The sequence below is a fragment of the Chiloscyllium plagiosum genome, unplaced genomic scaffold (assembly GCF_037043375.1).
Source record: "Chiloscyllium plagiosum isolate Xiang-an unplaced genomic scaffold, Cpla_swu_hap1 HiC_scaffold_35, whole genome shotgun sequence".
NCBI lineage: Eukaryota > Metazoa > Chordata > Chondrichthyes > Orectolobiformes > Hemiscylliidae > Chiloscyllium > Chiloscyllium plagiosum.
In genome coordinates, this window is record NW_028270173.1 from 17,034,975 (window position 1) to 17,060,187 (window position 25,213).

Consider the following 25,213-nt stretch of genomic DNA (forward strand, 5'->3'; position numbering starts at 1 on the left):
CTAACCTGAGAAAATGTTTCTCCTTAAGGGAGAGACTAGAACTTGGGAGCACAATTCCAAAATAAGAGGTATCCCATTCAGGTGGAGATGTTTTTTCTCTCTCTCCCCCTCTCTGAGGGTCACTAATCTTTGGAATTGTCCAACAAGCAATGAAGGCAGGGTTATTGAATATATTCAAGGTTGAGTTAGTTTTTTGATTGATAGGTGGGCTGAGGATTATAGAGGAACAGTGGAATTCAGATAAGTTTTGTTTTGTATTCTTTGATTGTACGTGAGCATTGCGAGCATTTGTTATCCATTCCTAATTATTACTAAATGGTGTAGTTTGCTGGGTGGTTACATGGAGAAGTTAAGAATGAACCACAATACTGTGGATCTGGAGTCACGTGTAAGCCAGATCAGGTAAGATTGGCAGATTTTTATCTCCACAGGACATTAGTAAACTTGATTTTTTTTTTAAAAAACCGATAATTTCATGGTCACTATTACTGACAGGCTTTCAATTCCAGATTTTATTGACTAATTAGATTTAAATTCCACCATCTGCCAAGGTGGGATTTGAACCCCAGTCCCAAGATATTAGCAAATAGCTTTGAGCATCAGGAACACTAGTTCAGCAACATAACCAGTTGGCTACTATCTCTCCATTATTGGACCTTATTGAATAAAGGAGTACATTCAATTGGTTGAATAGCCTGCTCCCATATGAGTTAAATAACTCATATTCTTAAGTTATTTAATATGGAACTTAACCATGCAAAAAAGAATTCCTCAAAACACCATTTTACATTTTAATCGGCCGAATAGGACATGTGATGTTATGCCTTGAGGCTAATGCTTAGGCTCACTATAATTGTTCCTCAGAACCATAATTGTGGTTTCAAATATTTTTTTTCTAATCAATCTGTTCAGAGATGTTATTACATACCTCTGGAGCAGTTGGGACTTAAACCTGGGCCTCTTAGCTCAGATGTAGGAACCCACCACTACGTCACAAGAGCCCCCCCTCCATTGACTTCTTATCACCAAGTGTCTTCTGTCTATGTACAACTTTTGTGCATGGGTGTCCTGTTTCACTGAAATTTGAAGTCTTTATTCACTACAATTATGCTGTCACCACAGTGGCTATTGCTGCTAAAAGTCAGCAACAGGAAATCCTTGTGTCTCAGGCTCCTCTGACACAGAGCCAAAATAGTAATCCATTAACGTTTCTTCAGGAAGTAGGTGAGCAACGTGCTACTTGGAATTTTGGGAGTAAACTATTTGCATATGACCTCTAAAGCAATAAATAATTTGCACAAGGAAACTGATTCATTAATCTTTTGAGATCTCAACATGCTAGCTATATTGTTTTGAGTAAGCATTTTCCAGCAATATGGCAATTATAATTGCAATTTACAATGCCATGATAATTCTTCCATTTGATTATGGTCTCACAGATATTCCAAGGTAGCATGGGTATCTATATCTGTGCAGCATTATAACTTTTACAGCATTTTTTTTCCTTGAATCTAATTTATTTAACCCCCCTCAATAATGAGTCAGAACAGTAGCAGGGATGAAGAGTGCTGCACTATCAGAAGAACTGTGTTAGGACACCAACCACCCCCCCCACCCCCCATTGTAGACGATCCCATTGAAAGCTTTTCTTTGATAACTCAGCTGGTACAACAGAGTACACACCAACAGAAAATGCGAGCAGAGGTAAACCATATGGTCCCTCAAACCTGCTTCACCTCTATCCAATAAGATCATGGCTGACCTGTTTGTGTTTTGGATTCTACATTTCCTGTACTACCCCAACATCACTTTATTCTCTCTGCTGATCAAGAATTCCCCTCTGTCTTAAACATATTCAATGATCCTGTGTGTACTGCCTTCTGAGACAGTGTTCCAAAGTCACATTAAACCTCTGAGGACTGTACAGGAATGCAAAGTCTATGTCCATGGGTTGCTTGGAGTTTAATTCCAGCTCATTGTAGTTAGTGGGTATTTATGTGACAGCTGTGACTCAGTTGGTACTAATTTCACCTCTGAACTGCAAGCTGCCAAGTTCAAGTCCCATTGCAGGGCTGATAATTGCATTTATTAAACTGATGCCCGCCTACCTCTTCATGTGGATGTATAAGATTCCTTGTTAGAATTTATCCCTGGCCAATAATGACACTCTGAAAAGAGCAGTTTATTTAGTCATTACTGCTAATCACATGCATCATAAAAGTAAATGTTGGTGGAATGTGGGTATTAGCCTGCGATGCCAGCACAACCAAAGCAGAGGCACTATTATGAAGAGCAGCATCTTTGTCCCTGTTAGGTTTATCCTTGATTCAGTATTATTATAATATGCAGTGATTTATTTTGTTACTGTTTGAGGTTTTGCGATGTACAGCTTTCTCCTGCGTTTCCTATAGTGACTGCATTTCAAAAAGTAAATAAATGGCTTCAAAGCACTTTTGAACATTGAGATTAGGTAGTCTTTGATGAGACATGTCCAGTGGTTTACTGAGCATCTAGAATTCCAAAGTGAAGCTGAAGAAATGTCTAGCAGAGTAGCTAATGTGGAGTATTGCAATCAAGATAGAAATTGGATTCCAAAGAATTAGAACATAGAACATAGAAAAATACAGCGCAGTACAGGCCCTTTGGCCCTCAATGTTGTGCCGATCCAAGCCCACCTAACCTATACTAGCCCACTATCCTCCATATGCCTATCCAATGCCTGTTTAAATGCCCATAAAGAGGGAGAGTCCACCACTGCTACTGGCAGGGCATTCCATGAACTTCAGACTTGCTGAGTAAAGAATCTACCCCTAACATCTGTCCTATACCTACCACCCCTTAATTTAAAGCTATGCCCCCTCGTAATAGCTGACTCCATATGTGGAAAAAGGTTCTCATGGTCAACCCTATCTAAACCCCTAATCATCTTGTACACCTCTATCAAGTCACCCCTAAACCTTCTTTTCTCCAATGAAAACAGCCCCAAGTGCCTCAGCCTTTCCTCATATGATCTTCCTACCATACCAGGCAACATCCTGGTAAACCTCCTCTGCACTCGTTCCAGTGCCTCCACATCCTTCCTATAGTAGGGCGACCAAAACTGAACACAATACTCCAGATGCGGCTGCACCAGAGTCCTATACAACTGCAACATGACCTCAGGGCTCCGGAACTCAATTCCTCTACCAATAAAAGCCTGTACGCCATATGCCTTCTTCACTGCACTATTTACCTGGGTGGCAACTTTCAGAGATCTGTGTACATGGACAACAAGATCTCTCTGCTCATCCACACTGCCAAGTATCCGACCATTAGCCCCGTACCCCATCTTTTTGTTACTCTTACCAAAGTGAATCACCTCACACTTACCTACATTGAACTCCATTTGCCACCTTTCTGCCAGTTCTGCAACTTATCTATATCCCGTTGTAACCTGACACATCCTTCCTCACTGTCAACAACTCCACCGACTTTCGTATCATCCGCAAACTTGCTCACCCAACCTTCTAGCCCCTCCTCCAGGTCATTTATAAAAATGACAAACAGCAATGGTCCCAAAACAGATCCTTGCGGAACACCGCTAGTAACTGCACTCCAAGATGAACCTTTACCATCAACTACTACCCTCTGTCTTCTTCCAGCCAGCCAATTCCTAATCCAAACCTCCAACTCACCCTCAATGCCATACCTCTGTATTTTTTGCAGTAGCCTACCATGGGGAACCTTATCAAACGCCTTACTAAAATCCATATACACCACATCTACCGCTTTACCCTCATCTACCTCCTTAGTCACTTTCTCAAAGAATTCAATAAGGTTTGTGAGGCACGACCTGCCCTTCACAAAACCATGCTGACTATCCTTGATCAATTATTCCTATCCAGATGTTCATAAATCCTATTCCTTACAATTCTCCCTAAGACTTTGCCCACAACAGAAGTGATTAGAGGAGGACAACAATTAAAGGAGGACAACTGGTTTTATGGTGTGGGAATGGTAGGAAATGTTCATAACAGCTAGATGGGTAGAAAGAGAGATGAGTGTTGGATCATAAGACCTTCCCTCTATACCAGGCAACATCCTAATAAATCTCCTCTGAACTCATTCCAAAGCTTCCACATACTTCCTATAATGCGATGACCTGAACTATACGCAGTATTCCAAGTGCAGCCGCACCAGAGCTTTTTACAGCTGCAGCATGATCTTTTGGCTCCGAAACTCAATCCCTCTACCAATAAAAGCTAACAGACCATATGCCTTCATAACAACCCTATCAGCCTGCGTGGCAACTTTCAGGGATCTACATACATGGACACCGAGATCTCTCTGCTCATCTACATTACCAAGAATCTTATCATTAGCCCAGTACTCTATTCCTGTTGCTCCTTCCAAAGTGAATCACCTCACAGTTTTCCACATTAAACTCCATTTGCCACCTCTCAGGCCAGCTCTGCCACTCATCAATGTCCTCCATAACCTGCAACATCCTTCACCACTATCCACAACTCCACTGACCTTCCTGTCATCTACAAATTCACTAACCCATTCTTCTATGCCCTCATCCAGGTCATTTATAAAAACGACAAACAGCAGTGGCTCTGAAACAGATCCTTGTGGTACACCACTAGTAACTGAACTTCAAAATGAACATTTCCCTTCTGACTTCTTTCAGCGAGCCAATTTCTGATCCAAACCACCAAATGACCCTCAATCCCAAGCCTCCATATTTTCTGCAATAGCCTACCATGAGGAACCTTATCAAATGTCGTACTGAAATCCATATGTACCACATCAACTGCTTTACCCTCATCCACTTGTTTGGTCACCATCTCAAAGAACTCAACAATGTTTGTGAGGCATGACCTATACTTCACAAAACCATGTTGTCTATTCCTAATAAAGTTCTTCCTCTCGAGATGATTTAAAATCCTAACTCTGATAACCTTTTCCAACACTTTACTTAGTGGTCTATAATTACCAGGGTTGTCTTTCCTCCCCTTCTTGAAAAAGGTGACAACATTTCCTATTCTCCTGTCTTCTGGCACTATTTCTGTAGATGATGATGACATAAAAATCAAAGGTAAAGGCTCTGTAATCTCCTCCCTGGCTTCCCAGAGATTCCTAGGATAAATCCCATCTGGCCCAGGAGACTTACCTATTTTCACCATTTCCAGAATTGCTAAACACCTACTCCTGTGAACCTCAATCCTGTCTCATCTAGTAGCTATATCTCAGTGTTCTCCTCGATAAAAATGTCTTTTTTCCATTCATTTAGCACTGCCCCATCTCCTTGGACTCTACGCCCAACTTCCCATGACTATCCTTGATTGGCCCTAACCTTTCTTTTGTCATTCTTTTATTCCTGATATACCTATAGGATCAAGGAAAACCCTAAAGCTTTCTATCTGTCAATGGCTTCTCATTTCCCCTCCTGGCTCTGCTCCATGTTGTCTACATATCTGCAAGGCACAAGTCATGACTGTGATGGAATACTCCCTATCTGCTTGGATGGGTGCAATTCCAACAACACTCAGGAAGGTTGACACCCATCCAGGACAAAGCAGTCCACTTGATTGGTACCACATCCACTCCCTCTTCTAGTGATGGTCAGCCACAGCAGTGTGCCATGACAAAATGCAAACATTTGTCAAAGATTCCTAGTAAGCACCTTTACACCGATGATCATCTCCATATAGAAGGATAAGGGCATTGGATGCATGAGAATAACACCACCTGCAAGATTCGTCTCCAAGCCATTCTTTCACTACCAATTGTTCAAAATCCTGGAATTCCCTCCCTAACAGCATTCTGGTTATACCTACAAAGCATGGACTGCAGCCATTCAACAAGGGCGAAAGCAGTTCACCACCAGCTTCTCAAGAGCGACTAGGGAAGGGTAATAAATGTTGGCTCAGTCTTGAATGCCCACATCCCAGAAGTGAATTTTTAAAAAGGCTTGAATGCAGGAAGTAACAGCACATCCAAAAGTCTTGGAGAGGAAAGGAATGTTGGAGATACCATAATAGTTTACAAGGATAGTATGATCAAGGGTAGATTATTTTTGAGTAGGATGTGATTATAACAGATTTGAAAGAAAAGGCTGATTCCTAAAGAGAGAGTACTATAAGAAATAGTAGCTAACCATCATTTTCCTATGTTTTAATTTCAGGTCAACAGCATCTGCAGTGCTTTGCTCTCATTTTAGAGGGCGGCAGAGATTAAATTACAAAGATGTCATGGAAGGGAGTGGTCATAGTTGTAGTGACGGGACGAAGTATTTGTTTAGAATGGAAATGCCAAAACAATGATGATCAGATCAAGGACATCAGAGAACAATGAGAGAGCAATTAAAAGCATCCGCAAGATTTATACTTAAGCACCAAAATAAGCTGCAGTTAACATTGTATTTGTGTGCTTCCCCTGCATCTCTTAATTACTGATGCGGTCAGGGGTTACTCGGATTCACCTTAAAGGCAACTTCTCTCGAGCTGGAGGACGGCAGGTGCGTGTGGGCGGGGCCGGCAGGTGTCTATGGGAGGGACCAGCAGTTGCACGTGGGCACGAGCGGGATGGGCGTGGTTGGCAGATGACTGTGGGCGGGGCTGACAGGTGTATTTGGGAGAGGCTGACAGGTGTACGTGGGCAGGTATCTGTGGGAAGAACCAGTAGGTGCACGTGGGCAGGGGACTGTGGGCGGTGCTGGTTGGTGTGGGCGTGGTTGGCAGGTGGCGGTGGGCGGGGCTGGTTGTGTGGGTGGGGTCGGCAGGTGGCGGTGGGCGGGGCTGGTTGGTGTGGGCGGGGTCGGCAGGTGTGCATAGGAAGGGGAGTGGTGCGGCTGACGCAGACAGTGGGGAGTTGTGTCTATGTTGTTCAGCCGTGCCGTGCCTCTGTGGAGAGAGGGCCAAGGAGCGGTCCTGAGCAACCGGTAGCTGCAACAACAGGAGTAGGATGGGCAAGAAAAAGAAGGCAGAGAGCACCTCCGAGCCATACGGTAAGAGAGGAGTGGGAGAAAAACAGGCAGGCATGTTGACAGGGCTGGAGTAAAACATGGGTAATGGTTGATCATGGACTGGGTTGGGGAAAGGGATGCTTGAAATAAAGAATGAATCGTGGGAATGGCTTGATGGGCATAGAATAGGGTGGAAATAAGCAGGAGATGTTGAGAAGTGGGTTTATTGGGTGTAGGGTATTGGATGAGCTTGAATATGGATAGAATGGAGTGTGAGTCAATCATTGGGCTGGGTTAATTGGCTTTTTTGGGTGAACCTGAAGTTGAGAAGGCTGTAGACAATGATTGGGAACTGAGTTGTAGGGTATGGAATAGGAGAGGAGTTGGGTAGTCACTGGATAGTGTGCAATATGGAGTTTGAAAGTGAGCAGGGAATAATTCCCTTTTGACTTCATATGTACAAATTATTTGTTTTTTTAAGTCAGGAAATCTGGCTTGAGACATGCTCAGTGTCTGAAATAATGTCAATCTCAATGTAACTCTCTCTTTCCACTTCTGTCACCTTCTTTAAATCTGTTCCCAAAAGTCAATTCTGACATTCATTATTCTTAGCTGTTCCTGTTCTACAACGTATTTCTTCTTCTTTTAAGGAAATGTTTGACTGTAGTCTGTAAGTGCTGTATGAAAGGACTCTGCACTATTGGTAACCATGGTGTGTGTGATTTACTGTCAGCAGGTATAGTACATATGGTCCCAGGGCTATGGGGTAATGTGACTCATGATATGGTGGTGTTTGATTGAATGTTTCCACATGATTTCCTAGCAGACTGTTGTGCAAAGTGGTTAAAGTATGAAATTAATGAGTGCATTCCTGCCCCTAAATGATTATTTGGTTCATTAGAGCTTCACATGAAAGTTAGTGGTGTCTTCAAAGTTTCCTTAGCATTTACACAGTGACTCTAACTTAGCAATGGTAAGAGTTTTGAACTGGTAACTTAATAATGATAGGTTTCACAACACAACAAGCAATACTTGTTTGATTTAATCTCTGTTTTCTGATCTCGCTTGTGTGACTTTGAACAATTCCTTAGGAGGAGGGAGGGTACAAAAATTGCAAATGGAAGACATTAATCACTGTCCATCCAAATAATCATGCATGTTTCTTATGAAGTTGAACATTGCATTATTTAAAGGAAACCTTTTTTGAATAAAAAGGGAATATTTCACCTCCTTTGTCCCCAAAGGCTGTTCACCATATACAAGGCACAAGTGAGGAGTGTGATAGAATACTTCCAACTTTCCTGATGAGTACAGCTTCATCGACACTGAAGAAGCTTGATATTATCGAAATAATGTAAGCCTGATTGGCACCTCATCCACCACCTTGAACATACACTCCCTTCACCATGGATGCAAAGTAACAGTCGTGTGTGCCATTTACAAGATGCAGTGCTGTTAGTCCCTAAGGTTTGTTTTCAACAGCCCCTTCCAATCCAACAGTCCCTACAATCTAAAAGGATAAAATCAGCCAATATATGGGAAAGCTGCCTCCTGAGCGTTCCTGTCCAAACCACACTGCAATTTGCGGTTCACAGATGAATACAATGAATTCTGGAGTCACAGCTTCAGTGGAATGTGACTCATTTGAGCAGACACTGGGAACCATATTGTAGCTAGCAAACTGAAGAATACATGTGAAGTCATGAGGCCACTGGACTGCAGTGGGTGTGTCACCAGAAAGCAACTTGGCAAAGGAACCAAGAACCTTAACATTGATTCTCTAGAAAATTCACTGAAGTTTGAGCATGAAATGTGTAGTTCAACATCTCCAAGTGGCAGTGTTGATGGTAGAAACCTGGAGACCGGGAGTTTAAATTATACTATCCACAATTTACTTATGGCTGTCAAGAAATAGACAATTGTAGAGTCTGGCTCAAACTTTAAAAATTCTTCAAAATCAATGTAGGTGGAAATGTAGAGCTGTTTCTGAAATATTGTAGTGCTAGTGTGGAGTAACAAACGCCATCAATGACTTGACTAACTTTAATTCAATCATTGTCAAGTTGAGCGTTATTTACAGTCATAGTTACACTTTAGCCATCAATGTTAAAATGCTGATTGTGGAGCTCCTTTGTTAGCAGTTCCTCTTCCTTTGATATTGAAGAGAATTCATGTGCAACCAGGTGATACACTGATAGTTTTCCAGAACTATGAACAGTTTAACTCATTCTTGTGCTTCTGAAGTTCAAAGACCTAAGTGCAACATTGCAAGGAAACTTGTACTTACCCCAGAAGATGTGCAATGAGTCTTCACTGTGGGGAGGCAGTGGCTTAGCGGTAATGTCACCAGACTAGGAACTCTGAGACCCAGGTGTATACACTGTGGGTCATGGGTTTAAAAACCCATGATGACAGCAACTGGTGTAATTTTAAATTCAATGAAGTAAATTTGGAATGGAAACTTAGCTTCATTACTCAGAGCATCGTCAATTGTAAAACGTCATCTCATTCACTACTATCCTGAAGGGAAGGAAAATTGCCATTGCAGAAGACAATGTTTGGGAAATCTGGAAAATGGGGTCACACTTTCAGAATAAAGGGTTAGTGGCTTAGGACTAAAATGAGAAATATCTTGACTAAATTGAGAGTATCCACAGTACTCTCTTGATTCAATCATTGAGCATATTTCAGATTGATAGATCTTTGCATAATGAGGTATTAAGTGACACTGGGGATGAAGCAGGAAGGTGGGGTTAAGGTCAGCCATGATCTTGCTAAGTCTGAATTTGAAGGCTCCTGCTCCCATTTCAGTTGAAAGTGCTCTCTCCATTTTATGATTATTGCAAATTTTTAAATCCACAAGCAAGGAGACCAGATGACCTACTCAAGAGCCAAATAATTGATGATCCACACTGCTGCTCGAGTTCCATTCAACCCTCATTGGCCCTTTTTGCATAGCATTGTGTCCAATCACTACTTAGTTACAGGTAGACACCAGTGGGCTCTCACTCACTGAATGTCAGGGTGTGTCGTTTGCCCACAGGTTGAAGAGAAGGGAATTAAGTGTGTGAGTTGCGAGGTAGATTTGAATTTTGCAAAGAATGTTGTCAATGTGGAAATGAAATCAATTTGAGGTGAAGCTAGGATAGGGATATGTATGATGTTTCTGTGAACACGGGTGTTGCAGGAGATGGTGGGTTTGAGTTATAAAAATAGGCTGGATATGCTAAGACATCCTTTCCCTGGAGCGTAGGAGGTTGAGCAGTGACCGTAGAGGTTTATAAAATCATGACTGACATAGATAATGTGAATAGCAAAGGTATTTTGCCTTAGGTGGGGTAGCTCAAAACTATGGGGCATATTTTTAAGATGAGAGGAGAAAGATTTGAAAAGGATGTGGGCAACATTTTTACACAATGGTTCATTAGGAGAGTGAGCTACCAGCAGAAGCAGTGGATGCAGGTACATTTAAACATTTTGAAATTTGGATAAGTACTTGAATAGGAAAGGTCTGGAGGATATAGGCTAAACAAAGGCAGGTGGCACTATTTTAGTTTGGGAACATGGTTGGCCTGGACTGAAGGGTCTGATTCCATGCTGCATGATTGTGAGACTGAATGGATAGAGGTAGGCCTTTGTGCACTTATCAGCGCATGCTAGTTGAGGTAACATATTTGGAGCATTGCAATCCTGAACCCAACTGGTCCTCTCCTTGTAAGTAGGTGAAGATATTCCAACATAACATGGTTTCATTGCAGAAGGAGACTATTCTGTCTCTGTCTCTCTCTCTCTGCATCCCAGAACCTGACCACTTGTCACTCTAAACCAAATTAAAAAGCCAAAGTCATCCATAAATGCTGTTCAGCCATGGAGAGTCTCCTTAGTGAAACTTACTTGCACTCCTTCTGGGGCAAGGGACACAATGTGTTCAAGAATGTAGAACAGACCAGCTTGGGTCTTAATCCAGCCCACAGGATTAAGTCCTGGACCAAGTAGCATGGCCACAACAATGCTGCTGATACCGTGAAGTGGATTTTAGAGTTAAAGGATCTGGCAGTCATCTCTCCAATGGAAATTAGAGAAAAGAAAACTTTGCCTAATTATGTAAAATAAATGGCAAGGCCACTGATTTAATGGGATTAAATGCAAGCATTTGTCCAGAGGAGTGTTTGAATGAATGAAACCTGATATTGATCATGTTTTGGACCCAGTGGTAACTTGGATGAATATATGCTTCCCCCAAACCAGCAGCCTTTACCACTGAGAAAGGCGAGGGTAGCAGGTGCTTTGAAACACTGCCACCTGCAAGTCATGCAGTGTCCTGTCTTGTAACTATATCACTGTTCCTTCAGGGTCATGAAACTCCCTCCCTTAGAATGCTATGGGCATACTGACACATCATAGACTCTGATGATTCAAGGTGGGCAGCTCACCATCACCTTCTCCAGGGCAAATAGAGGTGGATAGTGTACTTTGGCACAGCCAGCAATGCTAACCTCCCACAAACAAATATGAAAGTTTTGCTTGAATATGGAAAATAAATGGCAAGGCCACTGATGTAATGCAATTAAACTCAATCAGTTGTCCAGAGGAGTATTTGATTGAATGAATGAAACCTGATATTGTTAAGGTTGTAGAAAGCAGGCATTTACGTGACAATGATTTTATCATCCTATTACTGAGAAGTTAGCATCTATTTTTGTAATTGCACAACAGAAATACTCTTGATCCTATTTTAATTGGCCTCCTGCCTAGATTCAGATCTAACAAACTCCAGGAAGTATTGGTGTTTATTGTTTGCTGCATGCCCAAGGGGAATCTTTGTGTATTGAGTTCAAATTCCTGGTGTGACCTTTTAAGCAAACAACACTTTTTTTTTGAAAAGTCTCCAGTTTGTGCCTTTAGTGTTTTTGTGGCAGGGCGCACGACCTCAAGCTGCCTTCCTGCATAAATGTTCCACAGTTGATTTGAAATACTGTCACTGCTGAAACGTGAGCAGCCACTTTGTGTGCAGCAGACACCCACAAACAGAAGTGACTCGATCTGTGTTTGTGATGTAATTTAGTTCAAGCAATGGCAAATCTCTTGTTTCATTGCTACTTATGCCTCAACCAAGCTTGAACAGTTCATTGACAATTCGTTGACAAATTCAGGGAAGCCAGCTGTGTTTATCAGCACCAAGCATATTGTTTTCTGGTTTGGCTTCCTGGGATGCCCCTCTGGTACCACCTCGGAATGGATATTCATCCATGCAAGACCCACTGAGTACCAGAGGCTATATGGAGCATCTGAACCAACCTGGTAGAGACATTGACTCCACTACACAGAGAACATCATCTGCTTTAATCTGAAGTGGCCATGGTCATCCTGTTGAATGGCAGAGCAAGCCTGAAGGACTGGTTTCTTAGATGTGATGCTGTGATGGTGTGTGGTGATCTGAGAAGTTGCAGATGGAGTTTAATTTAGATAAATATGAAATGCTGCATTTTGGAAAAGCAAATCAGGGCAGGACTTATACACTTAATGGGAAGAGATGTTAGATACAGGTTCATAGTTCCTTGAAAGTGGAGTTTCGGGTAGATAGATTAGATTCCCTACAGTATGGAAGTAGGCCCTTCGACCCAACAGAGACCTTCCGAAGAATAACCCACCCTATATTTACCCCTGACTAATGCATCTAACACTGTAGGCAATTTAGCAAGGCCAATTCACCTGACCCGCACATCTTTGGAAGGAAACCAGAGTACCTGGAGTAAAAAAGCTGTTTGGTGTGCTTTCCTTTATTGGTTAAAGCATTGAGTATAGAAGTTGGGAAGTCATGTTATGGCTGTACAGGACATTAGTTAGGCCACTTCTGGAATATTGTGTCCAATTCTCTTCTCCTTCCTGTTAGAAGGATGTTGTGAGACTTGAAGGGGTTCAGAAAAGATTTGCAAGAATGGGGTGCCAGGGTTGGAGGTCTTGAGTTATAGGAAGAGGCTAAATAAGCTGGGACTGTTTTCCCAGGAACATTGAAGGCTGAGAGGTGACCTTTGTAGATATTTATAAAATCATGAGGGGAATGGATAGGGTAAATAGACAAGCTTTTCCCCTTGGGTGGGGGAATCCAGAACTAGAGGACACAGGTTTAAGGTGAGGGGGAAAAGACTTTAAAAGGGACTGAAGTAGCAACTTTTTCATGCAGAGGATGCTGCATTTATGGAATGAGCTGCCAGAGGAAATGGTGGAGGCTGGTACCATTAGAACATTTTAAAGCCCATCTGGATGGGTATATGATCAGGAAGGGTTTAGAGAGCTATGGACCAAATGCTGGCAAATAGAACTAAATTAATTTAGGATTGGACAAGTTAGACTGAAGGGTTTATTTCCGTGCTGTACATCTCGATGACTCTACTCTGCCAATTGGATGGGAGAGATCGTGCTCAATAGGAAACCAAATCATTCCCAATCTGGATATCAGTTGAAAATGCAGCATTTGCTTTCAGATTTGTACTGATAACATCCTGTCTCCCTCAACACCACATATTGTGACTCCTCCACTGTTGTTTCATTATCAGACTGCTTATTCGTGTCCAAAAGGGGTTGAGATGACTGAAGTATTTGGTACCTTGAGTCTTGTCTATTCTAATGCACTTGTGACTGGTCTCCAACAATCTACCCTTTGTAAACATGTGGTCATCCAAGCTGCCTGTGTCTTAACACAAAGCAAATCTCATTTACCAATCAAGAGCACCCCACCCCCTACTTTAAGATTGTTCTCTTGTTTTCAAATGCTTCCGTGACTGCATCACCCCACCACCATCCAAATCTCTTCCAATCTCCTCCAGCCCCTCAATCCCCAGATATCTATGCTCCTCTAATTCTGGTCTCTTGAGCAATCCAGAGTTGTGGAATTCCCTATCTGAACCCTGTTATATTAACTGTTGGATCTGGTTCCTCATCAGTTTCCTTTTGCTGTAAAATGGGAACTGTATTTGTGCGGTTTCAGAGGCAGGCCAATTGGCCCATCGAGTCCACTATCTGAAGAGCACCCCACCCGGACCCACCTCATCCTTGTAACCCTGTATTTCCCATAGCTAATCCACCTAGCCAGCACATCCCTGAACATTACATGCAATTTCCCATTGCCGATCCACCTAACCTGCACCGCTTTGGACTATGGGAGGAAACCAGAGCACCCAGAAACACTGGGAGAATGTGCAAACTCCGCATATTCACCCAAGGGTGGAATCGAACCCTGGTCCATGGTGCTAACCTCTGAGGCACCATGTTGCACCAAGCCATATTGAGACTTGAGCAGCTGAGTCAAGCAGCCTCTGAAGTCCTCAATCTTCCAGTGGCAGTGAAGGCCTTTCCTATTGAAAACCTCCATTAGTGCTTCACAGCTTTCAATTCATTCTCTCAGCAACATATTCAGAAAGGTCTGTGACTGTGATGATATAGTCAGCCAGTTAATCTGTGTGAATATTGGACCGAGGATGAAGGCTAACCAGGATACCTTTCACATGAGTTCCTCGGGGTAGTATCCTTGACCCAATCATATCCTGCTGCTTTGTCAATAACTTCCTTTCTATCATAAGGTCAAAGTGGGATGCTTTCTGATAATTGCACCATTCACGACTCCTCTGATATTAAAGCAGTCCATGTCCAAATGCAGCAAGACCTGGACAATATCCAGTTGTGAATTGAAAGGAAGTAGCATTCACACCAGACAAATGCCAAGCAATGACCATTCTCCAATAAGAGAATCTATCATCCCTTGGTTTTGGCTGCACCATCATTGAATCCTCCTCTAAGTGTTGTGGTTACCTTTTGACCAGAACATACACTGGACTAGCTACATAAATACAGTGGCTATATTAGTAAATCAGGGGCTAGGAATCCTAGAGTGAGGATGGAATGCTCCCCAGTTGCCTGGATGAGTGCAGCTCCAGCAACACACTCAAGAAGCTCATTACCATCTAGGACAAAGAATCCCACCTGATTAGCACCACATCCAAAAGCATCCACTCCCTCCACCACTGATACTCAGTAGTAGCAAGAAGACTCCATAGACAACACCTCCCAAACTCTCAATCACTTCCATCCACAACAAGGGCACTGGGTACATGGAATTGCCAACAACTGCAATTTCTCCTCCAAGTCACTCACCATCCTGACCTCCAAATACATATTTTCATCCTTTCCAGTGTTGCTGAGTCAAAATCCTAGACTTGGCATTGAGTCTACATCGCCATCGCTATCACCACCACCACAAGGGCAACTATGGATGGGCAATAAATGCTGACCTAGCCAGTGACACCCACATCCTATGAATGAATAAAAGAAAATGAATTTTAAAAAACAGACAATGTGGTGGTTTAGTCAGCACCTGCTTGGCATGTATTATTGGGGGCCTGGAGTCACATGAAGACCAGACCAGGTCAGAGCCACAGATTTTCTCCCCCACACTAAAGGACGTTAGTGAGCTAGTCAGATTTTGAAGATATTTGATTGTTGCCAAGGTCAACATTACTGGGAGTAGTCTTATATTCTAGATCATTAACTAAATCTAAACTTCAGCAATGTCATGTTGGATTTAAATGAACCCATGAGGAGAAAGTGAGGTTTGCAGATGCTGGAGATCAGAGCTGAAAATGTGTTGCTGGAAAAGCGCAGCAGGTCAGGCAGCATCCAGGGAACAGGAGAATCGACGTTTCGGGCATAAGCCCTTCTTCCTGAAGAAGGGCTTATGCCCGAAAAGTCGATTCTCCTGTTCCCTGGATGCTGCCTGACATGCTGCGCTTTTCCAGCAACACATTTTCAGCTTTAAATGAACCCACCCAAGCATTAGCTTGGATCTGTGGATTGTTAGTCCAGTGATCACTGTATTTTTACCACCATACTACCATTTCTCCATCACATCATCTAGTAGCAAGGCTTGAAGCATAAACTTATTATCTGGATGGGGTTTAGGACCAGAGTGTGGGCTAGTCTATTAGGGCTAGGACTAGGATTTGGAGTTAACCATCTGATATTAACATTTACTAAACCTGTCCAGCATTTACTGCCCATCTCTCATTGCCCTTGACAAGCTGGAGGTGAGCTGCTGTCTTCACTGGCTGCTATCCCTTTTGGGAAGGTGCACACAAAATGTTCTTCAGGAGAGAGACCCCAGACATTGACCCAGTACCAAACCAGATGATGCATTCTCCTGGAAGGCAATTTGCAGATGGTCCGTCTCTGTTGCCTCTTCTAAGTGGTAGAAGTAATGTGTTTGAAAGATTCTGTGGAAAGAGCCTTAGCGGGTTACTCCCAACCCTAATGCAGTTGTTGATACTCCAGTGCAAATCCACCTCCAGGCAATAATTGTCAATGTGTGAGCTTCAAGCCTTGTTACTGGACAACGTGATGGGGAGATGGTAGCGTAGTGGTGACTAGTGTAGTGATGTACACACTGCTACCATTGTCCATTAACAGTATAGGGAGTGAATGTTAATACTGGTTGATTTGGTGTGAATGTGTTTTGTCTGGACGGTGTTGAGTTTCTTGTTGGAGCTGCACTCATGTAAACAAGTGACGGTTATTCCATCACATGCCTGACATGTGGCTTGTAAACAATGGACAGGTTTGGGAACTCGGGAAGTCAGTTATTCAATAGAGTCTGACATGTTCATGGAGCCACTGTATTTATATAGCGATGTAGAAAAACTGGAGACAGGTTATAAATAGTTGTCATTCCATGTGTCAAAGAAACACTGAGTCGACCAGCAAGTTGATTGCATGCAAGCTGTAGAAGAGGCAAAGAAGGAAATGAAAATCTGTCTGTCACCATGGAACTTTTCCATGTCCATGTGTGGAAAAATTAATTCCAAGAACTGCTTTAAAATTCCATGGTTGATTTAAGTGCATTAAAAGGTCAGTTCAACAGCTCCTTCCAGGTATGTGAGTAGTAGTTCATGAAGATTATTGGAGCCAATAGGTCTGAGATCACTAAAAGGACAATTGGGTGGTGTAGAATCTAGCTAAATGGGCCAAGTAGCCTTCCTCAGCCATATCTGCCCTGAGCGTCAAACACGCGCAGTGTAGATATTTCTTCAGTAAGCCTGTATCTGCTTCTGTTGGTGGCTGTGTGCTTGTGCTTGGCACCACTAAAGAAATATTTGCATTTCTACAATCCCATTCACAAAAGATATCTCAAAAAATCTTCCAATTGGTGGAGTACTTTGAAAAGTGCAGTTGTGATATGGGGATCAAGGCAGCCAATGAACATCCAGTTATCTCCCAAAGCCACACAATCTGTGGATGGGCACTGGCCTTGGACTATCCCCTGCTCTCCTTTGACATACTGGAATGAGGTTACTTATGTCTTCCTGAGAGAGCAGACAGGGATTTCTCTTTAACTTTTAGGATGCTGCATGTAAATGATCCAAGTCCTCACTTTCCCTGCTGAACTTCAGTGCACGTTATATTGCATGCAAATTGCTGGGCTGTGCCCTTTGAGTTTGTGCATCAGTCAGACAGATCAAGGCTCATTTGAAGGCACGCAGCTAAAAGTGAAGAGACACTCCAGGATATGGTGATTGTGGCCAGAAAGATAAAGCTGTCAGCACTAGGTGTATAAAAGGGAGTGACATCTATGTTCTTGGCAGCACGGCGAAATGTAGAAAGACGTGCAAAGGTGGGGTGGCATGGTGGTTGAGTGGTTAGCACTGCTGCCTCACAGCACCAGGGACCTGGGATTGATTCCCACCTTAGTTGACTGTGCAAACTCTACATAGACAATCTCTTTGTGTCTGCGTGGGTTTGCTCCGGTTTCCTCCCACAATCCAAAGATGTGCCTGTCAGGTGAATTGGCCAAGCTAAATTGCCTGTCGTGTTAGGTGCATCAGTCAGGTAAATATAGGGTAGGGGAATGGGTCTGTTTTGAGGGTTGGTGTGGACTTGTTGGGCCAGAAGGCCTGTTTCCATATTGTAGGGCATCTAATCACCTCCGGCAAATTAGGATCCTGAGGCAGGCACAGTTCACTGATTAATGGATGAGACATTGCAGGAGAGGATACTGTTGAGTCTGTGCTGGTTCCACTTAGTCGTGCTTTATGCATTTTGTGCTTCCCCAAAATGCTGCAGATTTTTTTTCTCTTGCCCTTTCAGGTACTTATCCAGTTTCTGGCTTTTTTGTTTGATTGAAACCGTACTACTGAATCTGTTTCCACTGGCATTTAACCCCAGTTTCTCTAGTCTCTCCACATTAACTGCATTCCTTGGTACCATTCTTTTAAATCTCCTCCTACCTTTCTCCAGGCCTTGACATCCTAAAGTGTGGCACCCAGAAGTGCTCCAGCCCTTCCCTACGAGTGATTTATGAAGAATTTAGCAGAATGAGTGGGGACTATGACAGGCAGTTCCAATTTGGTAGCAGCTCAGTCCCCCCTCCTGCACATCATGCCACCCTATCATTCCATCCTGTCATCTCCTTCCTCTCCCATTCACCTGTACTTCAGTCCATCCAAATAAAGTTGCCGTGAAGGCCGATGGCATACCTGCCAGTCCCAATCTTTATTTACCGAGATGCAGCTTGCAAGCAGGCATTTCCAAACTCAACAACCCAGCTTCGAGTCTGTTTCTCTTTACTGGAGCTCAGTGCTGTACTGTCCATTTAATGCAGTGTCACAAATCATTTCATTGCACGATAAGCCCCCTTCCCTGAAGTTCATTTAATGAAAGAATGGTTCTTTATGCCAAGGTATGCAAATTTTAATCATGCAACATTACACAGTCAATTTAATTTTTCTGGATGCACCCTAGAAAGCATTGTACCTGGATGCATCACAGCTTGGTAGAGCAACTGCTCTGCCCAGACCACACGAAATTACAGAGAATTATAAATGTAGCCCAGTCCATCACGAAAATCAGCCTTCCTTCCATTGACTCTGACCATACGTCTTGCTGCCTTGGGGGAAAGCAGCCAACAGAATCAAAGACCCCTCTCAACCCCATTATATTCTTTCCACCCTCTTCCATCAGGCTGAAGAGACAAAAAAAATGCGAAAACACACATCCGGTTCAAGAACAGATTCTTCACCGTTGTTATCAGATACATGAACGGACATCTCCTATTAGAGTTGCTCTTTCTCTGCACCTTCTCTGTAACTGCAACACTGTTCTAGTATCCTGATGTACTTATGTAAGGTTTGATTTGTCCAGTTAACATGCAAAACAATATTTTTCCACTGTATCCTGGTACATGTGACAATAATAAAACAAATCAAATTGAATCCTGACCCGAGTTGCTGTTCCAGCATGCTAGTACACCCACCTTGGATATCCTGTCCCCTCCTAGATGCCATGCTCCCCTTCACCTTTGCCAAACCAAAGTAAGCAGCCCAACATACAAGACAATTCTCTCCAAATTAATGTTCCCACAAAAGCAGTCTTTCCTGGAGATAGATGAGAAGTGTAGCCTTGCTCAAAAACCAGCTGTCCCTATCGGGTGCAGTAACTGTGTAACTGACATGTCTGTCTTCTAACCCAAAGATCTGTCACTGACATTTATTTAACTACAATTCATTGAACACAATTGGAATCTCTCAGCTTTTACTTTTGCCAAAATGATTAGCCTGCAAGTTTCTTCAATTCAATTCAAATTCCTTCATGACTGTCTGCCTCTGTGCATCTCCTTTTTCTGTCTGTGACCACATTACTTTTATTTTAACTGAAACTGAAGGGAGGGCATTGAGAATATACTGGTGATTGCCACATGTTGCTGTTGTGACCGAACAGCTACTCTGAGACAATCCTATCTCTGGCCACAGTCACATTCATAAGAAGATCTCCTCCTCAATTTTGACTTGCAAAATAAGTTGGTTCCTTCATTGTGACAGAGTCATAGACGTACAGCAAGAAATCGTCCATACCGACCAGATATCCCAACCTAATCTTATCCCGTTTATCAGCATTTGGCCCATATCCCTCCAAACCCTTCCTATTCATATACCCATCCAGCAACCTTTTTTAAATGTTGCAAGTGTACTGGCCTCCACCACTTCCTCTGGCAGCTCATTCCATACACCTACCTGTTTTTCTGTGTGGGAAAAAGTTGCCCCTTGGGTCTCTCTTTAATCTTTTTCCCCTCACCCTAATTCTATGCCCTCTCATCTGGACTCCCCCACCCCAGGGAAAAGACCTTGTCTATTTACCCTATCCATGCCCCTCATAATTTTGTAAACCTCTATAAGGTCACTCCTCCGCCTCTGCTCCAGGGAAAACAGCCCTAGCCGATTCAACTTCTCCCTATAGCTCAAATTCCCCAACTCTGGCAACATCCTTGTAAATCTTTTCTGAACCCTTTTCAAGTTTCAGAACATCCTTCTGATAGGAAGGAGACCAGAATTGCATGCAATATTCCAAAATTGGCCTAACAATCAGTGTATTAGCCCTGAACCAACTTAACACCAGGTCTTTTTTAAACCTTTTTATTTTAAGTGTTTTGGTTTTCTGTCATGTCCATGACACATCTCTCTTCAAGATCTGCTCTACTTGTCCTTCCTGCAAACATTTCCCCACTACCACCACTTCTCCCTGTAACACTGTAATTCATCCCATAAGACATAGAGCACAAATTAGGCCATTCAGCCCATCAAATCTACTCTGCCATTCAATCATGGCTGATAACTTTCTCAACCTCTTTGTCCAACTTTCTCACTGTGACTCTTGAACCCCTTGATACTCGTGAACCTATCTTCCTCTTCAGGTAACGATACAAATCTCTTTAAAAGCCATGATTGAATCTGCTTCCACGACACCCTCTCAGGCAACATAATCTAGATTTGCTGCGTAAGAGTGTTTCCTCCTGTCATCATTGCTTCTTTTGTTCTCAATCCTTCCAGCAGAACATTCCTGGTTTTGAACAGACTTTTTAAAATCTGCTTTCAACTTTCACTTTTCCAAGGAATATGGTCCCAGCTTTTCTAATGTGACTACATGACTAAAAGTCCTTATTCCTGGAAGCATATTGGTGTCTTCCTTGCACTCCCATCAAATGCCTTTACATCCATGTTAAAGAACAACACCTAGAACTGGACGTAAAAGCACGGAGGCTTGTCAAGATGCAAATTTTAATGGAAGGTCTTAGCATTTGTATTCTCTGCCTGGAATCCTATGTGTCTTATTAAGAGCATTATCTTACAAACTTTATCTAAATTTACATCAAGTACTTATATAAAACTATAAAGAGAGCTGATGATTCTCTTAAAATGCATTGTGAAGCAAATTAGCCCTTGCAATTTAGTGATAAGAAACTGAAATGTCATGATACCAGGTCAAGGACAATCTAGCAGATTATATTTTTTCTAAATTGCTAATTTTATGATGTTAGCTTTTTCTTAACTTACTATTACTCATAAACATTCTTGATGCAAAATTTCCCTACCCTTTGGACGAAAGGAATCCACTGGTTTGTATCCTCGGGTGTTTCTGGATATCTGGATTTGTTTTGTTTATTATTTTGAGATATTTTGCTGGCAAAGCCAGTATTTGGTACCCATCTCTAATTGCCCTTAAACTGAGATTGAAAGGGTATTCAGCATTCAACCACATTTGTTTGATTTGGAGCCACATGTGTACCATAGTGATAGATCCTACAATCCAACCTGTTCAAGCTAACATGATATCCTCAATTAAACCAGTTGCTTTTATTCTATATCCATTTAAACCATTCCTATTCAAGCACCCATCCAGTTGCCTTTTAAAACTGGTAGTTGTACCAGTCTCCTCCAACTCCTTTGGCAGCTCACTCCATACACACACCACCCTATGCATGAAGTTTCCCTTTGGGTCCCTTTTAAATCTAACTCCCCAAGCCCCTCCACTTCTGTATAGACCAAATGTCCTAAACCTAAAAGACATTATAATGATTGATAGCTTTATGGTCAACACTACTGAGAGTGGTTTATTAACTCTAAAATTAATTATTAAAATTTAAATTAACAAGCCATTGTGTTGGAATTTGAACTCCCATTTCCCCAGGGCACTCATCTGAATCTCTGGATTGCTAATCTATTGGAGAGTTGGGGAACTAATAATTCAGAGGTCAAGGTTAATCATCTGGGGATATGAGTTCAAATCCCCACCTAGCAGCTGTGGAATTTTGGTTCTGTTAACAACTCAGATGTTGAAAGCCAACCTCAGATAATTACCATGAAGCCAGTCTTATAAAAGCCAGTCTGATTCACTAATTTCATTTAGAGAAGGAAATCTTCTGTGTCTACCCAGTGTGGCATACATGTGATCCAGACCCACAGTAATGTAGCTGACTTTTAACTGCTCTTTACAACTGCCCAGCAATCAACTCCATATAAGGGCAATTAGGGATAGGCATCAAATGCTGTCCATGTTAGTGATGCTCACATCTCATGAAAGAACATGAAGATAAAAAGATTTAGTGACATTCCCACTATCTCTGCAGTTAGGCCCAGATTGTTCTAGAGTTAACAACTCCATAAGGAGTCTAAGTCCAATGGAAGGGTGGGGTTTGGCTGATGGGATTGGGTAGGATTGGAGCCCATGCTGGGCAAAAGGAGAAATCATGAATTTAGCTCAACTGGAAAACCGACTGGTGGAGACGGAGGATCTCAGGAATCATCTGGAAGCCATTCACCAAAGCTAGAATAGCTGACCTCCTTAATTGGAAGGAGACATAGCCCAAAACATGCCCTCACTCCTCAACCTCGCATACAGCTGAGGGCAAATTAGGGTTTTAAAAAAAAAACCCAAACCCTCCTACAGCCTGGAAGGGTTTCAGGCACTTAGCTGGAGGGGCAGGACAAACAGCTTATTTCATGTGGAATTGATGGTAATATCAATAGGCTAGTATTCAAGTCCCAAACTGGTACTCTGGTATCATTTGAGTCCCATCACAATTGCTTGTGGAATTTAATTTCAATTAATTTTAAGGAAAAGGCTTTCAACGCCAGATTTATTCACTCATGAACTGTAGGTGTTACTGGCTAGGCCAGCATTTATCTACTTGTCCTTGAGCAGGTGAGATGCCTTCTTGAACTGCTGCAGTCCATTTTGCGTAGATACATCCACAATGGTATTGGGAAGGGAGTTCCAGGATTCTTATCGAGTGACACAGAAAGAACTGTGATATATTTCCACTTTCAGTAATGGTAAGTGGTTTGGAGGGGAACTTTCAGGTGGTTCTCATTTATTTGCTGTCTCTGTCCTTCTAGATAGTTGTGAAGGCAGGTTTTGTCGAAGGAACCTTGATGAATTTCCATAGTGCACCTTGTAGATGGTACCCAAAGATGCTATAAAGTGTCAGTCGTGGAGGGAGGGAATATTTCTGGATGTGGTGCCAATCCATTCTCAATTAAGTTCTCAGCTGCCATCCTTGTCTGGTCTATGTATGACTCACCATAACCATGACTCTTTGTGATATTTAGGGATGGCAACACATGCTGCCCTTGCCAGTAAGGACCACATACCACAAAAGAACAACAAAAGGAAGCTGGAGTGGCATGGTGACTCAGTGGTGAACACAGCTGACTCACTGTTTCAGGGACCTAGGTTCAATTCCACCCTTGGGCAACTGTCTGTGTGGAATTTGCACGTTCTCCTGTATCCTGTGGTTTTCTGCCGGGTGCTTCGGTTTTCTCCCACAGTTCAAAGATGTGCACATTTGGTGGATTGGCCATGCTCAATTACCCATAATGTTGAGGGATGTACAGATTGGGTACATTAGCCAATGGGAAAATGCAAGGTTGCAGAAAGAGGGTAGATTTTTGATTTTTTTAGATTTAGATTTAGATTACAGTGTGGAAACAGGCCCTTTGGCCCAACAAGTCCACACCGACCCGCCGGAGCGCAACCCACTCATACCCCTACATTTACCCCTTACCTAACACGGGCAATTTAGCATGGCCAATTCACCTTACCTGCACATCTTTGGACTGTGGGGGAAACTGGAGCACCCGGAGGAAACCCACGCAGACACGGGGAGAATGTGCAAACTCCACACAGTTAGTCGCCTGAGGCGGGAATTGAACCCGGGTCTCTGGCGCTGTGAGGCAGCAGTGCTAACCACTGTGCCACCCATAAGGAGATGGAGCTGGGTGGGAAGCCATTCAAAGGATCGGTGTGGACTCTGGGTAGAATAGCCTGCTTCCATAACTGTAGGGATTCTATGAAACTGGCCCATGAAAATCAGCAAAGAGAAGCAGTACATAAATAACAAGCATAGGAAATGTTTGGAGAACTGTTTGACAGTATAATGGAATGTATTGTACTGTAGTTGATATTGTGGTCATGGAGTTTCAATATTTGATAGCACTGCTTTGTGAAGTAAACAAACTGGTAAGTCTGAAGGAAAGCAAACCAAATGAGGTGGTTAGATGGGAGGGATCAGATCCTTGTTTCAGGAAGGAGTTGGGGAAAATAGATTATTTTCAGTTTCTACAGTACTGTACTTGGTTTATCCTGCAATTAAGTACCATTGAGCATTACAACATAGGCTTACTTTTTTTGGTTTTGTTTCTGCCATGTGAAAATGAACACTCACAACGCACAAAAATAAACTTTATATATAATTAACTTGGGTGCATAAATGTCAATGCAACTTTGTAACTGAGGATTCAGTCTGGTGAACTGCTGAGACATAGCAGAAGAACAAGGTGGTCAGGCCAGATATGCAAGATATTTCAAACCTCTTCAAGAATGGCAGCAAAACAGAAAGTGCAGACATTCTGGCTTTGAGAAGGGGCTGCTAATCTCTTTGAGCAGGCTAGTTTCAGTTTCACGATGCGAACGTGAGGTGTAATTGCCTGGGCGGAGGAGAAAGTGAGGTCTGCAGACGCTGGAGATCAAAGCTGAAACTTTATTGCTGGAACAGCACAGCAGGTCAGGCAGCATCTAGGGAACAGAAGATTCGACGTTTCGGGCACATGCCCTTCTTCAGGAAGAAGGGCATGTGCCCGAAACGTCGAATCTTCTGTTCCCTAGATGCTGCCTGACCTGCTGTGCTGTTCCAGCAATAAAGTTTCAGCGTAATTGCCTGGGCCAAAATCAAGAAACTTGACCTTTTTCAAAGTTTGCAACACATGGGAAGCGAGGGAAGTAACTGCTCGGCCTCTTGCTGATACAGGTGATAGTCACAGGTAACGTGCCAGAAGACTGGAGGCTGGCTAATTTGGTGCTGCTGTTTAAGAAAAGTGGTAAGGACAAGCCAGGGAACTATAGACCAGTGAGCCTGACGTCGGTGGTGGGCAAGTTGTTGGAGGGTAT

General features: G+C 42.7%; 1 protein-coding gene across 2 annotated transcripts in view; it reads left to right on the plus strand.

Annotated features, from left to right (window-relative positions):
• The first annotated feature begins 6,864 nt into the window (after positions 1-6,864).
• Positions 6,865-25,213, plus strand: part of slc44a4 (solute carrier family 44 member 4) — a 93,121-nt gene continuing 74,772 nt past the window's right edge. For both annotated transcript variants that reach the window (XM_043678174.2, XM_043678175.2), the window contains exon 1: positions 6,865-6,991. In XM_043678174.2, coding sequence (XP_043534109.1) covers positions 6,949-6,991 — 43 coding nt within the window. In that variant the 5' untranslated portion in view covers positions 6,865-6,948. The remainder of the gene's footprint in view (positions 6,992-25,213) is intronic.